The sequence below is a fragment of the Meles meles genome, chromosome 21, assembly GCF_922984935.1.
Source record: "Meles meles chromosome 21, mMelMel3.1 paternal haplotype, whole genome shotgun sequence".
NCBI lineage: Eukaryota > Metazoa > Chordata > Mammalia > Carnivora > Mustelidae > Meles > Meles meles.
The window spans coordinates 8,758,769-8,776,491 of record NC_060086.1 but is presented as its reverse complement, the minus strand read 5'-3'; the positions used below and the strand labels follow the sequence as shown (position 1 = coordinate 8,776,491).

The 17,723-nt window shown below is 56.9% G+C and overlaps 2 protein-coding genes across 4 annotated transcripts; both read right to left on the bottom strand.

Moving 5' to 3' along the window:
• Window positions 1–485: 485 nt before the first annotated feature.
• On the bottom strand, window positions 486–7,735 carry CLDN15 (claudin 15). 3 transcript variants are annotated; one of them, XM_045993433.1, is made up of 7 exons: window positions 7,509–7,735; window positions 7,262–7,299; window positions 6,527–6,984; window positions 3,765–3,860; window positions 2,759–2,840; window positions 2,556–2,672; window positions 486–2,473 (listed from the first exon to the last, which is right to left on the bottom strand). In XM_045993433.1, exons 3-7 carry the CDS (start codon window positions 6,741–6,743, stop codon window positions 2,356–2,358), a joined length of 630 nt encoding a protein of 209 aa, XP_045849389.1. In that variant the 5' UTR covers window positions 6,744–6,984; window positions 7,262–7,299; window positions 7,509–7,735; the 3' UTR covers window positions 486–2,355. The 3 variants fall into 3 exon arrangements, with proteins under 3 accessions (XP_045849389.1, XP_045849388.1, XP_045849387.1); XM_045993432.1 differs by having other exon boundaries at window positions 3,765–3,929; window positions 7,262–7,380; window positions 7,509–7,734; XM_045993431.1 differs by having other exon boundaries at window positions 3,765–3,929; window positions 7,509–7,734.
• A 1,000-nt stretch (window positions 7,736–8,735) lies between these two features.
• On the bottom strand, window positions 8,736–12,905 carry FIS1 (fission, mitochondrial 1). Its single transcript, XM_045993434.1, has 5 exons — window positions 12,749–12,905; window positions 11,727–11,859; window positions 9,917–9,993; window positions 9,358–9,463; window positions 8,736–9,042 (listed from the first exon to the last, which is right to left on the bottom strand). The coding sequence occupies exons 1-5, from the start codon at window positions 12,791–12,793 to the stop codon at window positions 8,945–8,947; spliced, it is 459 nt and encodes a 152-aa protein (XP_045849390.1). The 5' UTR covers window positions 12,794–12,905; the 3' UTR covers window positions 8,736–8,944.
• Window positions 12,906–17,723: the final 4,818 nt, after the last annotated feature.

Genomic DNA, 17,723 nt, shown 5'->3' with positions numbered 1-17,723 from the left:
CATCGGGCTCTCTGCTCAGCAGGGAGCCTGCTTCCCTTCCTCTCTCTCTGCCTGCCTCTCTGCCTACCTGTGATCTCTGTCTGTCAAACAAATAAATAAAATCTTTTTAAAAAAAGGGTGTGTTAGTAGCTCCTAATAGCCACGTGACTATGCAGGAGGGACGAAAGATATCAAAACTTAACCCAGTGCCCATGTTCGGGGCACATACTTAGATGCTCGAGTGTGGGAGCTGGCTCACGTGAGCCTTCCTGGGGGCGGGGAAGGGCTGAGAAGACGCAGGCTGGGCTCTGGGAAAGGAGGTAGAAGCTGTAGGGTGGCCGACGGGGCGGAAGATTGGGTTGGAAATGCCCCGGGGGGTGCAGGAGATGTACTTAGCTTTTGTCCTTCACTGGGAGGGGGGTGGGGGGGGAAGCACGCAGGATACCGGCCTCCCCGAGGAACTCTGATGGCCTCTCGGAGTTGTAAGAACCTTCATGAGGTGTATGTTCTCATTTCTGAGAGAGAAACCCACTACGGGTTTTGCTTTATTACGGGTAGATCGTGACACCAGCGCCCACGCTCCCGTGCATTCCCTTACACACTGACTCTCGACTTGGCCATGTAACTGGCTCAGCCAGCGGGACATCCACAAACTTCCTGGAAGCAGAGAATTGGGGGGCAATAGGGTATACAGACTTGCGCGAACTTCTTGACCAGGAACCCCCTTAACAGCTGAAAAGGCACCTGTGCTTCTGGGTAGCCCCGTAGGATACCCCAAGGCCAGTGAGCCATCCAGTTCGCCAGGAGAGCACGGCCTTACGGAGGAGTAGGGACCCCACACAGAAAGGTGGGCTAGGGCCTGGCAGTGTGGGGAGCCTTAATGGTCTTGCCCCCCACCCCCCAGGCGCTAGGGAGCTGCTAGGGCAGCACAAGGCTTGACGCTCCACGGGAGGAGGAAGGTGGAGAGAGAATTAGCCAGATGAGAAACTCCACCAGGGGAATCCTGGGATGACGGTCTGACCCAGCGAAGGCAGCAAAGGGAGCCAAGTAAGTGGATGTGAAAACCACTGAGGAGGGGGAATCCACGGGATCTGGGGGAGGTGGCAGAGGGGAAGTGAAGGGAGAGCCCGAGGTGATTGACAGTGTCAAGCTGTGTGACTCAGGGGTCGATTGTGCTGGTCACAGGAGTCCCAGGAACTGGCTGGGGGGAGTGATGAAGTTGGTGAATTTGCCAGCCTGGGGAAGACACACGGGGGTGCGTGTACTTCTGAGGCTGCGGAGAGAGGGCCCGGTTAGGAAGCACATGTTGTTGGGGGGGGGGGAGCTCTACATCCCAGGGGACCGGCAGTGCAGGGGAGTAGATAGGATGAAAGAGAAAGTTAAAGGGGCGAGATCAGAACCCAGGGCACCCCAGTGACTGGTGGTCAGGTCCACGCTGCCGAGGACAGGTACCGGGCTAGGGCCCTTGTCCCCCTCCTTCCATTGGATGCCAGGCTTCTCTCCTGTGGCCTTATTTTCCTGTCTCTCACCAGCCCTGTTCCAGGCTAGCCCATGACCCACTGCCGTGTCTGAGTTGGACACCATCAAGTCACACACACACCACCGAGATGGAAGGCTCTGGGAAGAGTCCTTCAGAGCCTTTTCTGGAAATTGTTGAAACTGTCCCCAGAAAAATCTGCCTGCAGGAGACCTGGCTGATTTGACAATTTCGAAGGGCTGTTGATTCGTGAGGTCCACTCAGGCACAGCTGAAGGAACTCTGCTCAGGCCAGCTGTCTCCTTGAGAAAGGTCCAGAGTCAAGAGCGACTTAGCTCTGGCTGGCCAGGGGGATCCCTCCGCCCCTTTCAGTTTCCTAGAGGTGGGTCTTCCCCTATCCACGCCTTGATGACTCTTGTAATTACGAGTGCCACACTGGTGAAATTATTTGCAACCCCTCCTTTCTTTTTCGGATGAGACAGTCCAAAGGTGATAAAGAGAGGGACCAGTGTCCCTTGAGTCCAAGAACCGAGACAGCTGTGGGGGCCACCCCAGCCACCCGCTGCTTGGCCAGCCACTTCATGACACCCTCCATCCCCGAACAGTTCATAGTACAAATTTGTTCATGTATTCATATACAATACAAACGGTAGGGGACGCCTCCACCCCCTTAACCAACCAGCGCCCAGACCCAGAAGGCCCTTCCCCAGGAGTCCGAGGTGAGTTCTAAGGAGGCGGGTTCCTGGCCGGACGAAGGAGGCGTGGCCGGGGCCGGAGGCTCGGTCAGAGCTGGGCGTGGCTTCTGGCCATGGGGTGGAGTCGGGGCATGGCCGGCCGCCCGGGGTTCAGGGGGCCTTTCTCCGCTGGGGCATTGGGAGGGGAATGGAGTCCACTGGCATCCTACACGTAGGCGTTCTTCCCGTATTTGCCAAAGGTGCTGTCCCCTTCGTCCGAGGCCGCAGGGCACAGGCCGTCAGTGAGGACAGGGGACCGCACTGCGGAGGCCTTGTAGGGGAGCCTGGTTCAGAGGGGCCTAGGTCAGTGGAGGAGCATCCCCCGCCACATCCCTCCTGCCCCGCCGACGCACAAACCGCCCTTACCTGGGGGCCCGGTCCGAGTCGGGAGCGCGGCAGCAGCCGGAGCCGAGGCAGAAGCCCCCCAGGATGGCGAGCAGGGAGGCGCTCCAGCCCAGGTAGAGGGCGGGGCCCAGCTCGTACCTGAGGACAGGAGAGGTGTGGGGCAGCGCTAGCTCTGGCCGGCTGAGTCCCACCCACAGCCCTCTGGGTGGGGCTCCCACACTCACTTGGTCCCACGATACAAGGGGTCAAAGAATTCCTGGGTGATGTTGAAGGCGTACCAGGAGATGGCCACCATCCCACAGAGACCTGGGGAGGGAGAAGAGGGCCACGCTCGAGCCCCAGGCCTGGCAGAGGGGGAGGGGGTGGCAAGTTGCACTCCCTCTCTAGCTCCTGACCTTTCCGTCTGCTAGGGTCCCCGAGTGCAGCCCCTCTTTCATGTCTAGTCTCCCACGCTCTGTGCTTGGCCCCTTCTTTACCCCGCCCCGCCCCGCATCTTGATCCCCTAGTCGCCTCACTCGGAATCTGCCATCCAAATCCGACCCATCCTGGGAAATCCAGCTGCCCCAGCAGTGGTCCGGCACAGCTGCCCGGAAGCCCCTTCCCCCTGCCTTCCGAAGCCCCCAGAGCCCGTGACATGCCTTTACCACTAGTGCCGTGAAGGCCCGAGGCCGGTGAGACCCAGGACTACAGGACCAGCCTCACCCCCTCTGGGTGCTCCTCCAGTCGGTCACCAGAGTTTTCTGAGTCTGTTTCCGCAGCTTGAGAAGCGGGCGAGACCCACCCAACTTCACAGGCGCGTGCGAGGGGATGCGCGCGCCAGGGGATGCGCGCAGGCGCTTTGCAGACCGAATAGGGCTGGTCCCTCGCACCGCGTTCTTACGGCGCGCGGCGAGTCTGCACGCGTGCCCTGACTCTGGTCTTCCCAGCCGGGCTGTAAGGTCACTCACCTTGGGGTCTCTCTCATCCCTCACTCATGCCTGGCTCCTAGTGGGGCCTCAAGAAACACTGCTGATGGACTGATTTGTAGCTGAGGGACTGGGTGAGCAGGAGTGAGGCTGGGTGGGCAGGGGAGAGGGTAGAGCTGAGCAGGGAAGGCAGGTGTCAGTGCAAGGGGAAAGGTGAGACACCCACAGGGAGTGGAGAGCCGGAGAGGACAGGGAACCCCGGGTGCCCTGCCACCACAACCCCCCACCACAACGTAGGGCACACCCGTCACCTTCCCCCAATTACCAGCCAGTATGTGCAGGGCCCCTGCAGTGGCCGCCAGCTTGGCCTTCCTGGAGAGCTCCATACTCCCAATGTTTATGCAGCGCAGCCCCACTATGCCTAGGAAGAGGCCCAGGAAGCCCAGGAAGATGGCGGTGATCATGAGCGCCCGGCAGGCCTGGATGTACCCTGGGGAGGTGGGGCGCAGCCATGGGTCCCTCAGCTGGCCCCTTCCCCCGCCACGCCCGATCCAGCCCCCTGCTTGGGTCTCAGCCCATAAGGCCTTCAAGTCCTCTCCTTCCCCTATTCGGCAGGCCCTATTCGGCCGAAGGGGTCCCACGGTCTCCTTCCCAGGAGCTTACCTCGACCCCCAGGAGTCCCAGCCTCTGCTCCCCACCCCCTGGCTTCCGTGAGCTTCGTGACAGGCTTGCTCCTTGACACTACTGACACTCTGGCCCTCTGTTCTGGGGGAGGGGGGGCGTTCTGTGCCCTTGGGATGTCCAGCAGCCTCCCTAGCCTTTAGTCATTAGATGTCACTACCAATCCGTCCCAAGAGGGACGATCAACAGGTCTAGACGCTATCGAATGGTCCCTGAGGGACAAAATCGCCCCAGTTGAGAATCTCTGGTCTGTCAGGTCCCCACCATGCCCTGTTGTGAGTTACAGAAATTGCATTGACTATCCCCTCCTCTTCACTGCATCTGCTTCTCTCTAGGTCCCACCGGGTGCCTGGCACAGCCCCAGTTGGCCTGAACTGAGCGTTCTCCTGAAGCGACCGGTAGGGGGCAGCAGCGGCCCATGGGTCCCTGGACGAGGGCCGTTTCTCATGGGGAAAGTGGGATACCTGGGCGCAGGTCCCATCCCAGCCCATCTAGCTCAGGTATGTTGGGGGCCTCGGTTTCCCCTTCTTCAAAGCTGAAGGAAATGGCCACTTTCCTTCCTGGTCCCCTTCCCCCTACTCTGTCTTTGATAGTTGCCAAGCACTCCAAGGACCTTGCTCTCCTTTCCCGGGTGGGGCAGTGCCTTTGGTGCTGAAGGAAAAGCTGGGTCTCTGCCAGGAGCACGCGGTGTGGCCCGGGGTTGGCGGGCAGGGAGGAGGACCAAAGTTCTCACTCCCAGCTACTCCCTCTGGAGTTCCCACCCTCTCCCCTACCCCGTATCCTCTATGCACCCATTCATCCACACGCTTCTACCTGGGACTGAACCGGCCCAGGCTTCCCAGGTGGCCCTGGTGGACAAGGGGGAGATTACTGATGGGTCCCGAGGGAGCGCGGGCTGGACGTGATTAAATGATAGTCAGGAACCCCCTGGGGACCAGAATGGCCTGAGGGACTCACCGGCCTGGGTTCCAGCCCCCTTTACCACCTGTGGGACTCTGGGCAGGTTCACACTTGTCCCTGGGGCTTCCCACCTTTGGTACAATGAGGCCACTAAGAGGCTGCAGAGCCAGGGAACCCGAGATGCCGGGCAGTGCTCCCCTGCCCTTCCCCGCCAGCATGCTCATGCCCCTCCGTCAGCAGATCCAAGTGGGGCCCTTCTTGGGTGGACGAGCTCACAGTCAAGGCCCCTCCCCAAGCCACAGGTACGGTTGGGGCTGGTGCGGTGGGAATGGCCATGGCTGCTGAGCAGGCTGCCCCCAGCATCCTTTCAGGCCCCCCAAGCACTCTGAGCTTCTGGCGGGGCGGGGGCACTTGCCCTGCCCTGGAGAGAGCGATGAAGGCACGAGGCCCCCGCTGCTGTCTCAGAAGATTCTGGGAATAGTGACGACACAGAGACCCACCCAGATACCCTAACTTCTCAGAGCATCTCTGGCATTCCTGGGGCATTTTGAGGAGCCATGTTCCACACCCAGCGCTGGCTTTGGTTCCATCCACTACCCCACACCTGCAGCAGGGGACCCAAAAGAGCGAGATGGCCCCAAGGAGGGCGTGGGAGCGACAGCAAATAGGGTACCTGGTCCTCCACTCTTGGTCTCTGGCTTGGGGCCGACTGACGGGACACTCCCCTGGGGGGCTCTGGGGAGCTACTCAGAGGGTGAACAGGAAGCAGGAAGGAGCGACAGCCACCAGGGAGAACCTTCTGGGCCAAAAGAGCTGTAGACTCCAAGCCACCAAGAATTTCAAAAAACAACACTGCCCGGGATCGCTGAGCACACACATGCGCACCCCCCACCTGCTTCCAGTGGACACTCGGGAGGGGCAGGAGGCTCCCTTTCAAAGGGCCCTTGGGAACTCTCCAAGGCAGTGGGACTAGTGCCCCAGCGGGAGCCTGAAGGTCTGACGTGTCTCAACCCCAAGAACCCAAGATGGGGCATCCTCTTCACCCCAGATCCCAGCCCTCCCACACCAGAGCTAAGAGGCAGAAACTGGTTGTGTGCGTACACACGCGGACGTATCCCGCTAACACTCTGTGTGCTTTATCCCAACCCAGGACCCTCCATGAGCCGGTGCTAAGATGACGAGGGTCCTACAGACGGGATCGACGAAGCTCATGTTCTGACCTGCCTGGGGCGCAGAGGCGGTAAACTGAGCCCCGCAGGCGGATCCTGCTGCGCCTGTAACCACTAGGAGTGTCCCATCCGGGCAGGGGGACACGTGGGACGAAGTCTCTCCCGCACTTCCAGACAGCGCGCTGCCCCCACCCCCAACCCGCTGTACCCGATCCAGACCCCTTAACAGTCTGGTGCCTGAGGCCCGACCACAGGCAGCGCCCACCCTCCCCGGGGGCCTCTCCCTCCTCCAGCCTCCCGCCACCCTCTGCCCCCTGGAGCTGTCCCCACCGCATACCGGAGAGGGCCAGCAAGGATGGAAACTCCCGGCAGTTGTAGACTCCCATGGAGTCGGTGGCACAGCTGAACCAGAGGTTCTCGAAGATGGTGTTGGTGGTGATGACGCTCCCGTGCACGGTGGACACTCGCCAGGAGCTGTGCGACAGGGTCACCCCCAGCATCAGCAGCCCCAGGGCTCCCATGAAGAAGCCGAAGGTCTCCACGGCCAGCGACATGGTGGGACGCAGGGCCCCGAGGGGTTCCGGGGGCCCCAGAGAAGGGGAGGGGCTGAGCCCCGTGAGAACTTGAGGGGCTTCGGCTAAGGTGGGGTGCTAAGGCAGGCTGGGGCGAGAGAAGGGGAGGCCAGCTGCAGTCTGGGCCTCAGGTCTGTCTCCCGGTTTCTGTCCCCGGCCCTCTCTCCGGGTCTCTGCTTCCTGGAAGGTCTGGGCAGAGGAATGAGTCTCCAGCACCAGGCAGCTGTTGACGAAGAGATGGAGGGAATAAAAGAAACGGGCCAAAAGTCCACCCCCTCCCCCAGCCTCCAGGCTCCCCGCCCCAGGCGTGGGGGGGGGCGGAGAGGACTTATGGGAGTGACGGAACAAACGGATACAGTCAAGGAGGGGCCCCCACAGGAGGCGGTGGGAGCCAAGGGGAAGCGGCTCTGACTCAGCCTTCATCGGGGGGCCAGAGAATGGACGAAGAGGGACGGGGACAGAGAAGGTGACCAAGAGACAGAGTGTGTCCCCAGACATACCTTTGGTGTGGCAGGATCCGGGGCACAGAGCCACTCTCCTGGATGGTGGTGAGAACAATTTAGGAGACGCAAAAGGCCTAGGGTCTTTTTTGGGCCAAATCTTCCAAGGTAGGTTAAGACTGCATAAGGGAACAGGGTATACCCACGGGTCTGGAGTCCAGCCAACCCAGATTCAAACCAGACCCAGCATTTCCCAGAGCCCCGCGAGCTTGTTTCTGCTTCTGTGAACTGGAACTAGCTTCCTCACCTGTGACCCCAGATCAGAAGCTCCCCGAAAGTGTGAACTGCTCCCTCCTTGGTACTCCCGCAGGGCTAGGTAGCGCAGGCTGGGGTCAGGCTGCCAGTGGGCTGCTTTCCTCCAAACTTCAACTTCCTGAACTGAACTCTCCCCCCTTGTTGGGTTGATCTTCTGACTCTCGGCACCAAGCTTGATCTTGCTGCCAAGGGCCGCCGAGGGGGATAAATCACAGGCCCAGAAAGTGATCCCGTGGCTAATCTAAGCAGCTCAGTTATCAGAACTGTCACCAGCTCTATTAATTATGACGGATTAGAAACCTCCAGGTCCCCACCCCACGCCAATGCTGAGCACCTGCTGAGCACCTGTCCTGGTACATTTCCTGCCCCAGGGCCACAGCCAGGACAGCTCAGGTTCTCCTCCTGCAAATGCCACAGGGGCTCAGTCTCTGGGGGCCAGGGGCCAGATAACCCCCAGGCAGTCACCCAGGACATGGCCGAGCCAGAGTGGACCCCCCTCTGCCCCCCTCACGGTATCAGGCTCCTGTGTGCTCCCCTCAGGTGCCGCCTCCCCAGTCCCCCCAACCAGGCTGGCTGGGCTGTGGAACGAGAGGTATGCAGTGAAGCAAGACAGGCCCATGCTGAGCCTGGCACCGGGCGGGTGTGGGGCAAAGCAGGCTGGGTGGGGACTGGGTTCCGACCGTCCATCTCTGAACCGACAACCGGGATGTCCTGAGTTTGTAACTTTTCTCAAGAACTCTGACGATTCCATGCCAAATTCCCATTCCTGGCCCTGGGCAGCGGCCCATCCCCTGAGGAGGATGGGGAGGGGAAAGGCAGGAGGACAAAGAGAGGGAAGGGCGGAGGTTTTGGAGGAAACTGAATGGGGGGGCCCCCCTGGTGTGGAAAACTCCACGTGCTGAGAGGCAGCTGTGTGGGTCAGAGGAGACAGGAGACATAAATCCTGGCCTATCCCCCCAGCTCTGCCCTTCCCGTCTCTAGTCACTGCTTTCTCCTAGGACTCTTGGGCCATGCAAAGGCCTCGTCCCCGTCCCCTGTCCCCATTCTGCTTTGGGGGTGGGGGAGGAAGGAAGGGCGTGGGGTCTGGGCAGCTTGACGGACAAAGGCGCACCCCACACCAGCCATGGGGGACAGGAGTAGGAAAGTGAGCAGGAAAGGACCATGTGTGACCGCCACCTTTGGGCCCAACAGAGCCCACTACTCAACACGGACACGGCAGTTCCCAAGCCAAGGCTGTTTTATTTACACTCCTCCTAGAGCACATGGTTTGGGGTTACCGGACACATCTCTGGGGAAAGGAGGCTGAACGCCAGAGGGCAGTGATGGGGTGCAGAAGACAGGGACAGCAAGGATGTATGGGTCCCCCCCCCCGAGTGTCCTCCATAGGCTCCCACGTATCCCCGGGCAGAGGCGGAGATGTGGTTTCATTCAGGATTTGGACTTGGACACAGCAAGTCCGATGAGTCCAGCCAGGCCTGCCACGCCCAGGGCCATGCCTCCAACAATGGCCATGCCCACTAGGCCATCTGGGGAAGGGAAAAGGGAGACTGTCAGGAGCCCAGCCCCCACAGGGACGCTGCCCACCACCTTCTTTCTCCCTGCCCAATGCGCCTCAACAGACGTGCCCCCTCCCCCAGAGTCATGAGGTGAGGGCCTCGGGCTTGGAGAAATAAGGCTTCTGAGGGACTGAGGAGCTCCCTGGGGAGGAGGGGTCATTTAAAGGGAGACCGGAGAGCCCAGGCCTGGGGAAGGAAGAGGACTTAACCAAGAGCTGAGAGGCATGATGGGGCCCGGGAGACAGGCGAATGGGGAGTGGAGGAGGGCAGAGGGGAAGGGTTCACCTTTCTTCATGGCCTTGTCAATGAGCCGTTCCAGTTCCTTGGCCTGGTTGTTCTGGGGCTCCGTCTGCAGCAGCCCCCGCACATACTTTAACGCCTTCTCGTATTCCTGCTCTCGGGGAAAACACACCATGCACACCGCACCCCCCTCAGTATCTATCGCTTCTCCTGCCCAGCAGAGGGGCCTTCCCTTCGCAGGCCCCGGGGGCTCCTCCCTCCACCCCCTCCCTGACTCCAGCCCCACCCAGTGGAGTAGAGTCCGCAAACAGCCCCAGCTGCGTGGGGGTGATAAGCTGGGGGAGATAACAACCCGAGGCTTGGGGCTGCACCCCAACCTGAGGTGACCTTGCTCCCCACACCCTCGGCAGCTGGAATCCCTGTCTCTTGCCTTCCCTCAGCCAACTCTCACCCTGCACCTCTGTATCCCCCCCCACCCCCCGCCTAGAGCCCTCCTCAGCCTTCCTGGCAGCCAGGGCTCTGGAGGGCCCCCGGAGGAGCAGCGAGCGGGCACTGCAGCCCACCCCAGTAGGGTGCAGTGGGAGAAGCGAACGCGCCGCCTTACCTTGAGCCGGTAGTTGCCCACGGCCAGGTAGAAGACATAATCCCGCTGCTCCTCTTTGTTCCCTTTGGGCAGCAGCTCTGCAGAGGGCGGAGGCAGAAGGGTGAACACCGCTTCTCTCCTCTCCTAGCGCTGGTGTCCCAGACACCCCTTCCACTCTCCGAATCCCTGTATGATCGTGGCTGAAAGGCACTGTCCTGAGCTTCCGTTTCAGCTCCGGTCCCTCCTGGCTTCCCAGTCAGACCTCCGGGGCGGCGTGGGCGCAGGCTGCCAGACACCCGGCCGCTGCACAGCCTGGTCCCAATACTGCCGTCTGCTTGGGCTCATCCAAGGGAACCGAGAGGAAACCGAGGTTCAGGGGAAGCCAAAGACTGCTCTCCTCACCTCTGGTCCCTGCTGTGCGTTCTCACTGCGGCCGTCCGCTACCCAGACTAGTGTTCAAATAAGTTTATCCTCCCTCCCCCTTTAAATAAAAAATCAGCTCAAAACTCATCTTCCTAAATGACTCGACCTGATTATTTTTTTTTAGATTTATTTATTTGACAGACAGATCACAAGTAGGCAGAGAGGTAGGCAGAGAGAGAGAGAGAGAGGAGGAAGCAGGCTCCCTGCCGAGCAGAGAGCCCGATTCGGGGCTTGATCCCAGGACCCTGAGGTCATGACCTGAGCCGAAGGCAGAGGCTTTAACCCACTGAACCACCCAGGCGCCCCGACCTGATTCTTTCTTAATTCAGTGACTTCCCAGGGGCCTATGTGCTCAGCTGTACACTATGCAGTAGAATTTGTGGCTACATAGTTTCGCAGGTGTTTATAAATCTCCCCACGTGTCTGTTCTGTCTCCTCCACTAGAACTGGCAACGCTTAGAGACCCCCATCTACAGCTTAGAGACCCCCATCTACAGCTGCGCCCAGTCGCAGAGGGAAGCTGAAAAATCTCAAAGAGCGAAACGAGCAAATGTAGGGTGAGGTTATTTGCATTAGAAAAGATTCTTATTCTTATCGACTGACAATGGCCATCCTCTGCTAGGACGCTGTTTGCATACATATGATTAACTGACCAAGAAAAGGGGGTAGAGGGAACAGAGAAATTTAAAAGTCAGGTATTGTGGCCTCTGACAAATGGTGACCCATCCAAAACCAACAGGAAATAGGATTCCAGTCAAAACAGTGCCATCTGCCCCCAGGTTTCGGGGCCCGTCTTCCGCACTTCTTTCACACCGCCCTCCTGGAAGGTTTTCAACAGCTGTTGAATAAGCAACATGGTGAAGCCAAAGAGCAAGACGGGAGCTTCCAGTCCTAATTCAGCCACTAATTCATGAGCTGTGTGACCTCAGACTAAGTCACTCTCCCGGTCGGGCTACCAGATCGCCAGAGGCCTGTGGGGACTGACAGACGCTGGCGAAACAAGGATGAGGTGGTAATTAGCCAAAAGCACACTGGGAGAAGCCAGGTGAAGGGGCGGCCCTTCGTCGCAGGTGTTTACAGGAAAATAACTGCCACGTTGAGAAAGAATCCCAGGGGCGCCTGGGTGGCTCAGCGGGTTAAAGCCTCTGCCTTTGGCTCGGGTCGTGATCTCGGGGTCCTGGGATCGAGCCCCACATCAGGCTCTGTGCTCAGTGGGGAGCCTGCTTCCCCCCCCACCGCCTGACTCTCTGCCTGCTTGTGATCTCTGTCTCTCTCTCTCTGTCAAATAAATAAAATATTAAAAAAAGAAAAAGAAAAAGAAAAAGAATCCCAGCCCTGGAGGTGGAGGGAGTGAACGAGGCCACGGCAGCCGCTGGGAAGGGGAGGGCGGGGCAGCCTGGGAACTCACCCTCCAGCAGTGCGATGCCTTTCCGGATGTCATCGTTGTACTTGCTTCGCACCAGGCACCAGGCGTACTCAAACTGCGTGCTCTTGGACACAGAGCCTGCTGCCTTCTCAGACTGAAATTTCTTCTCGAACTTCTGCCAAGGAGAGGAGAGGAGTCATTTAGAAATGAAGGGGCACACCGTTCTCTACCAGGGCCTGCGGGTTCAATTCCCAGTTACACCCCATCTTCCCCAGTCTCTGCCTCATTTCCTAGGCGGGTCTTGGCATCTGGCCAAGGTTCCAGGTTCCACTAGCTTCATCCCTGGGACCCAGACCCAGGGATTCTGCTGCTTAACGACGGGCTGTCTCCTTGGGCAGTAACCCCGTCCGCTTCCCTCCCCCTAGCGGTACCGAGCGGAGATGCCACCTGGTGGCGGCTCCAGGCACCGCTCCCGAAGCAGCTGACCACAGAGGCTAAACAGTAAACACGCTGTCAGAACTTCTCAACAACCCACGCAGCTGCATCCCCCAACCAGCCCCACCCTGTTGGGCCTGGACCTTTTCTTAACTGCAAATTGGGAATAAAAACAGTGCCCACAGTAGCCCACAGAGCTACGAAGACTGAGATATGGCCTGCAATGCACTTAGCACCGTGCCGCATTCAGTAAGTAATATATGAAACTTTATGGTAGTTGCTATATTCCCAACTGAAGGAACAGTTTAAAAAAAAAAAAGAAAGAAAGAAAGGTATCCGCACCCTGACCTCCTAACTCCTCCACGCACCCAGCACCTGTCAGTCTTTCAACGCCAGACCGCAGGCCCCGAGTCTGGGGCGTGTCGGCGCAGAAAACTACAATTCCCATTAGGCTACTGGACAAAGGAGAACCTCTGGGCAGGGGCCGGACGCTGCAGAGGATGCCGGGAGCCGTAGTTCGGCTTCCCTAGGCAAAACTGTTGCTGGGTAGAGGGTCTGGCCCCAACCGGACGCTCCTCGGGACCCGCCTGTCGAATGTCTCCTTTCCCTCCCTCGAGGCCAGGCCTCACCAGCAGGTCGTCCACAGACACCAGGTCGTTCAGTACGGCCTCCATGGCCGCCGCCCCTGCAATCTTCACACCTAGCTCGCTACAGTGCCACCGTCTCCATGGCCCACTGGCAGAGCTGGAGAGCCACTTCCGTCGTCCGGCGGAAACCGGCCCCCTCCCCGTCGCAGAGCCAATCACCTTACACAGCTGACGCCGAACCCGCCCCCTCACCCGCCGCCGGTAGCGCCCCGCCCCTTCCTCCCCGCGCCGCCCACGCGCACGTTGGGGCACTAATGCGCACGCTCCGAACGGTCCCCGTTTCAGCCCCCACCGGCGGATAGCTTCAAGTTCCACGTTCGTCCTCGCGAGTGACCCGACCGTCGTGCGCCTTCCTCCACCAAAGCTGCCTTAATAGAGTTTGGACCTGGGGCACCTGGGTGGCTCAGTGGGTTAAGCCGCTGCCTTCGGCTCAGGTCATGATCCCAGGGTCCTGGGATCGAGCCCCACATCGGGCTCTCTGCTCAGCGGGAAGCCTGTTTCCTCCTCTCTCTCTCTCTCTCTCTCTGCCTGCTTGTGATCTCTGTCTGTCAAATAAATAAATAAAATCTTTAAAAAAAAAAAAATAGAGTTTGGACCTATGTCTTGGTGGTTAGCCCTTGGGCTGAAAAACAGCAGAAAAAGGACTGGGGGACCAATCAAAACCTACCTCCCCGTCTATGTCTAGGAAACCGGAGGCTTCATGACCTTTCGATGCCTGTAACAAAATCATAACTGGTACCAAGGGGCTTGGGGCCTCCGCTGATTTACAAGAGGATTGGCAACAGGACCTGTTAACCATACACGCAGGCACTAGGGTACATACAAATAGGGGATACTATATAAATCTTTAAATGGGAATTTAAAGAGAGGCTGTTACCCCATCAGTTGCAGAGAGGGTCCGATCTTTTAATAACTTAAAGGCTTCCTCTGCGTGTGCTCAAGGAGGAGGATCTGCTGTGGGTCATGGGCGGAGTAGTCAAAAGATGGGAAAGGTAAATGTTCACTCCTCTGGCACCTGAGCTGCAGTAAAAGGACTGGGTGGGTAGCAACTTTCAGATTCTTTTCACCTTGACCCACAGTGCTCCAGTGCGCATCACAATGTAAGTTCCATGAGGGCAGAGCCTGGGTCTCATCTTTGTATCCCCAGCGCCTGACACAAGATCAATGTCCAATAAGTAGTTGTTGAATAGACACGAAATAAACAATAGTGAAGAGGGCAATGCAAATGCTGGGGATTATCATCCAAAAACCTTTCACATTTGCAAAGTCCCCCCCCCCACTTTTTTTTTTAATTCCCATAATACTCTTGTGAGTTAGGGAAGAGACAGTCTTTCCTACTTTGTCCCAACAGTTGAAATGACTTTGATACAGGGAATCTGTTAAAGAATAAAGAGGAGAGGACAGAACAAGTTCCTAAATACACTCTAACTATTCATCTTGAAACAATTCAGGCCTCAATTTGCAATTTTTGCTGGTTTACAACAGAGGACTTACCTTAAGCAGCAGGATGAACCAGGGAGGAACAACGCAGGTTAATTTAAAACCTAGAAGGCAAAGCAATCCCGAGAAACCAAATGAAGGCAGTTCAGTAGGAAAACTAAGAACGAAACCCCGCAAACTACCACCAGGGCTGAGATTGTAATACTGGTCTTCATGCTACTCGTCAGTTTGTAATTATACGCTTGTGTGATAACCTGATGAATGCCACCCTCTCGTACAAGAGTGGAGGCCTCATGAGAACGGGGTCTGCACTGAATTGCTCATATTATGCCCCTAGAGCCCAGCTCAGAGCCTACCACCAGCAAATACTCAATTTATAAGGATTGCGTCAATAGATATTACTGTTGCCCTTAACTTTTTGGAAAGCAGTGAGGGAATATGAGTAAGAGCAAAAAGATGTAATATTATCTGACTATTAATCTGTGGAAACATTCAACAAAAGCCAAAAAAAAAAAAAAAAAAAAAGGAAAAGCAAGACATGAAGACATTCGTTCCTGCATTATCTGTGGCGGTAAACAAAAGCGCCAGGGAATGGTTTCATTAAATGAGGATCCAGCAATATAATGAAATAACAAACAGCCTTCAAGGCACAGTCCTATGGATTCTTTGCGTGTGGATGATAATATTCAAAACAAAACAAAAAAAGCAGGCACTTCTCAAATTTGGTCCTGAAAGTGGGCAGAAAGGAAACTGCCATTTTTGGCTGGTGGCCCAGGAAGCCCTTCAGGGTCGCCCCTGCCTACCTTCCCAACTTCATCTCCAGGCACCCTCAAGTGCTGCACGGCGAGACGCTTTCCGGGCAACCACCTTGCTTCCAGCCGGAATGCTCTCCACTCACGCTGCAAACACCGGAGCGCCTACAGGACAGGCGACCGCCAGCCCCGGGGCCGTTACCCTTCCGGGACAGCTTCCTTCGATCCGGTCCCCGCGGTACAGAGCTTATCGCCCCGTCCTGCCGTCCTTGATGTGGACAGGGACTGGGCCTCCTTCATCTCTCTGCTAAAGGCCAGGAGTCCAAGCATCGTTTGTGGCGTGAATGAAACAGTAACGACAGGAGCCCTAGAGACGACTCTAGAAACTGCGGGGCCGTCTGCACTTCCGGGTGCCGGTTAAATTGGCACGGGAGGAAGCGAGGAGTCGGGCGGGGGGCTCCTCCCGGGCTGCTCTAGGAAGAGGGCTCGGTGGTCCGGAGGACCCGGAGAGCGCCTGGCGTGTTGCGTGGGTGGGAGCCGCACGCCGCGTGGCCGCCACGCGCCGCGCCAGCCCTCTCTTCGGGGAGGCGGGGCCGAGCGGAAACCGGGGCGGGGCGCGGGGGGCGGTCCGAGGACTCTGATGGCCAATTAAAGGGCTGGGCTCGGTGAGAGAGGCGGGGCGAGGCGCGACTTGGAGGCGGAGCGGGCGACTCCGAGGCCTGGGAGTCTCGAATCTCCGACGGGCGTCCCAAGTGCTCCGGGCTCACTCTTGCCCGAAAGACGCTCTCTGTAAATTACGTTACTTGTCCACTTTAGAGTCTGTCTCGGTACAAAAGTGTGCGATGGGTACACACTAACTACGTGCTCGTGAATCACTTGGAATCGTTAAAAATGCAGAGTCTGATTGAGTAGGGCTAAGGTGAAGCCCGAGATGCTTCATTTCTAAGAAACTCCCAGGAGATGCTGATGCTGTGCATTCTCTAAGACGCTTTCAGGAGCAAAAGTGTGAAACAGTGCTTCTCCAAGTGCAGTCCCAGGACTGGCAGCAGAGGCATCCCCTGGGAATTGTTCGGAAATGAAGATTATTGGACCCGACTCCTGCACCTGCTGAATCAGAAAGTCCGGGAGTGGGGTGGGCAGGCAGTCCATGTTCCTGCAATCCCCATGGGTAATTCTGATGCAGGCTGGAATGTGGGAACCAGCGGACAGTGGAAAAGTCAGATAGCCTCGACTGTCTATAACTTGTGACCATGGTCAATTTGCCTTAATCTGCGTTAATCTAGCGAAACTTCAGCTGAAAAATCAGGATAAAAATACTAATGCCTTCCTAGTGCATCTCTTATAATGAGGAAATGTGAGATGAACTTGGCACATCTAATAAGCATTCTAGAAATGTCAGCTGTCATTACTGTTCAAATGGATTGCCAAAGGGCAAATCAAGAAGGGGTAACTTACCTGGTCTGAGGTGCTAGGAAATTCCTTGGCTAAGAAATATGAGTTGGCATTTGAACCAGGATCCTGAAAGATAGGAACACCCGGTGAAGGTGAGAAAAGGCATTCTGGGAGCAGGGATCACCCTAGGCAGTCTTAAGAAAGGATCAGGGGTGGGAGGGGAAGTGTTGTGGGAGGACTGGATGACAGGTGACTGCAGAATGAATCACAGAGACCTTGCAAGCCATGCAGTGATGCTAACACTCATTCTTTGGGCAGAGAAAATGCCTTTACAAGAAAGGCAGGATCTGCCTTATTTATGAGAACAGCAGATCTTGTGACTATAGTGGGGAGGCTGTTCTGAAGGGCAGAGAGACCGGTTTACTACAGATGGTGACAGGTCAGGCTAGAATCAGCAAAGGTTTAATCGAAGTACCCTGAAAGTAACGGGAAGATACTAGAAGGAGGAAAGCCTTCTCTGATAAAATGATAAAATGGACAGAACTTGGTGGCCAAAATGAATATGGAAAATGAGGGGGTGAGAGGACTCCCTGACCGTGTCTAGGTTTCTCCCGGTCTCTAAATAGTAGAACATGTAAGTGGAGATTGTGCAAATAGAAGCCACAACTCCAGGGACCAGAAAAACCTTTTAGAAGTAGAAGGAAAAACAGACAAGGAGCCTAAGAAGTGGACTTAGGAGCTGCCAAGAGGAAGTCCAGGAAGGCTGGTGTTCTGAAAGCCAAGAGAAATTTCAATCAATACTGGTGGACAATTTTTTTTTAGATTTTATTTATTTATTTGTCATAGAGAGAGCGCGCACGCACAAGCAGGCAGAGTGGCAGGCAGAGGCAGAGAGAGAAGCAGGCTCCCCGCTAAACAAGGAGCCTGATGTGGGACTCAATCCTAGGACCCTGGGATCATGACCTGAGTCACCCAGGTGTTCCCGGTGGACAATTATTTTAAAAGTTGCAAAGACATTAAATAGGATGAGGACCCAAAATAGGCCATTAGATTGGACGGACACCGGTTGGTTATTTTTGGAGAGCTTAGAGTAATTTCGCTACTGCAAGAAGGATGGGAAGAGATTTTTTTTATAAGATTTTATTTATTTATTTGACATAGAGAGAGAGATCACAAGTAGGCAGAGAGGCAGGGGGAAGCAGGCTCCCCACTAAGCAGAGAGCCCGATGTGGGGCTCGATCCCAGGACCTTGAGATCATGACCCGAGCCGAAGGCAGTGGCTTAACCCACTGAGCCACCCAGGGGCCCTGGGAAGAGATTTTTTTGAAGGATGAGGCATAGGCAGGGGCAAGGGAAGCAAGCATACGGAAAAT

Excerpts from the sequence above, each read along its gene's own strand:
- CLDN15 (XM_045993432.1), bottom strand. The coding sequence starts at position 6,743 with ATGTCGCTGGCCGTGGAGACCTTCGGCTTCTTCATGGGAGCCCTGGGG. Across the intron at positions 3,930-6,526 it reads ATCCTTGCTGGCCCTCTCCG|GGTACATCCAGGCCTGCCGG; the intron begins GTATGCGGTGGG and ends CCACCTCCCCAG. Across the intron at positions 2,673-2,758 it reads CCCTTGTATCGTGGGACCAA|GTACGAGCTGGGCCCCGCCC; the intron begins GTGAGTGTGGGA and ends TCCTGTCCTCAG.
- FIS1 (XM_045993434.1), bottom strand. The coding sequence starts at position 12,793 with ATGGAGGCCGTACTGAACGACCTGGTGTCTGTGGACGACCTGCTG. Across the intron at positions 9,994-11,726 it reads AGGCATCGCACTGCTGGAGG|AGCTGCTGCCCAAAGGGAAC; the intron begins GTGAGTTCCCAG and ends CGCCCTCTGCAG. Across the intron at positions 9,043-9,357 it reads TGACAAGGCCATGAAGAAAG|ATGGCCTAGTGGGCATGGCC; the intron begins GTGAACCCTTCC and ends TCCCTTCCCCAG.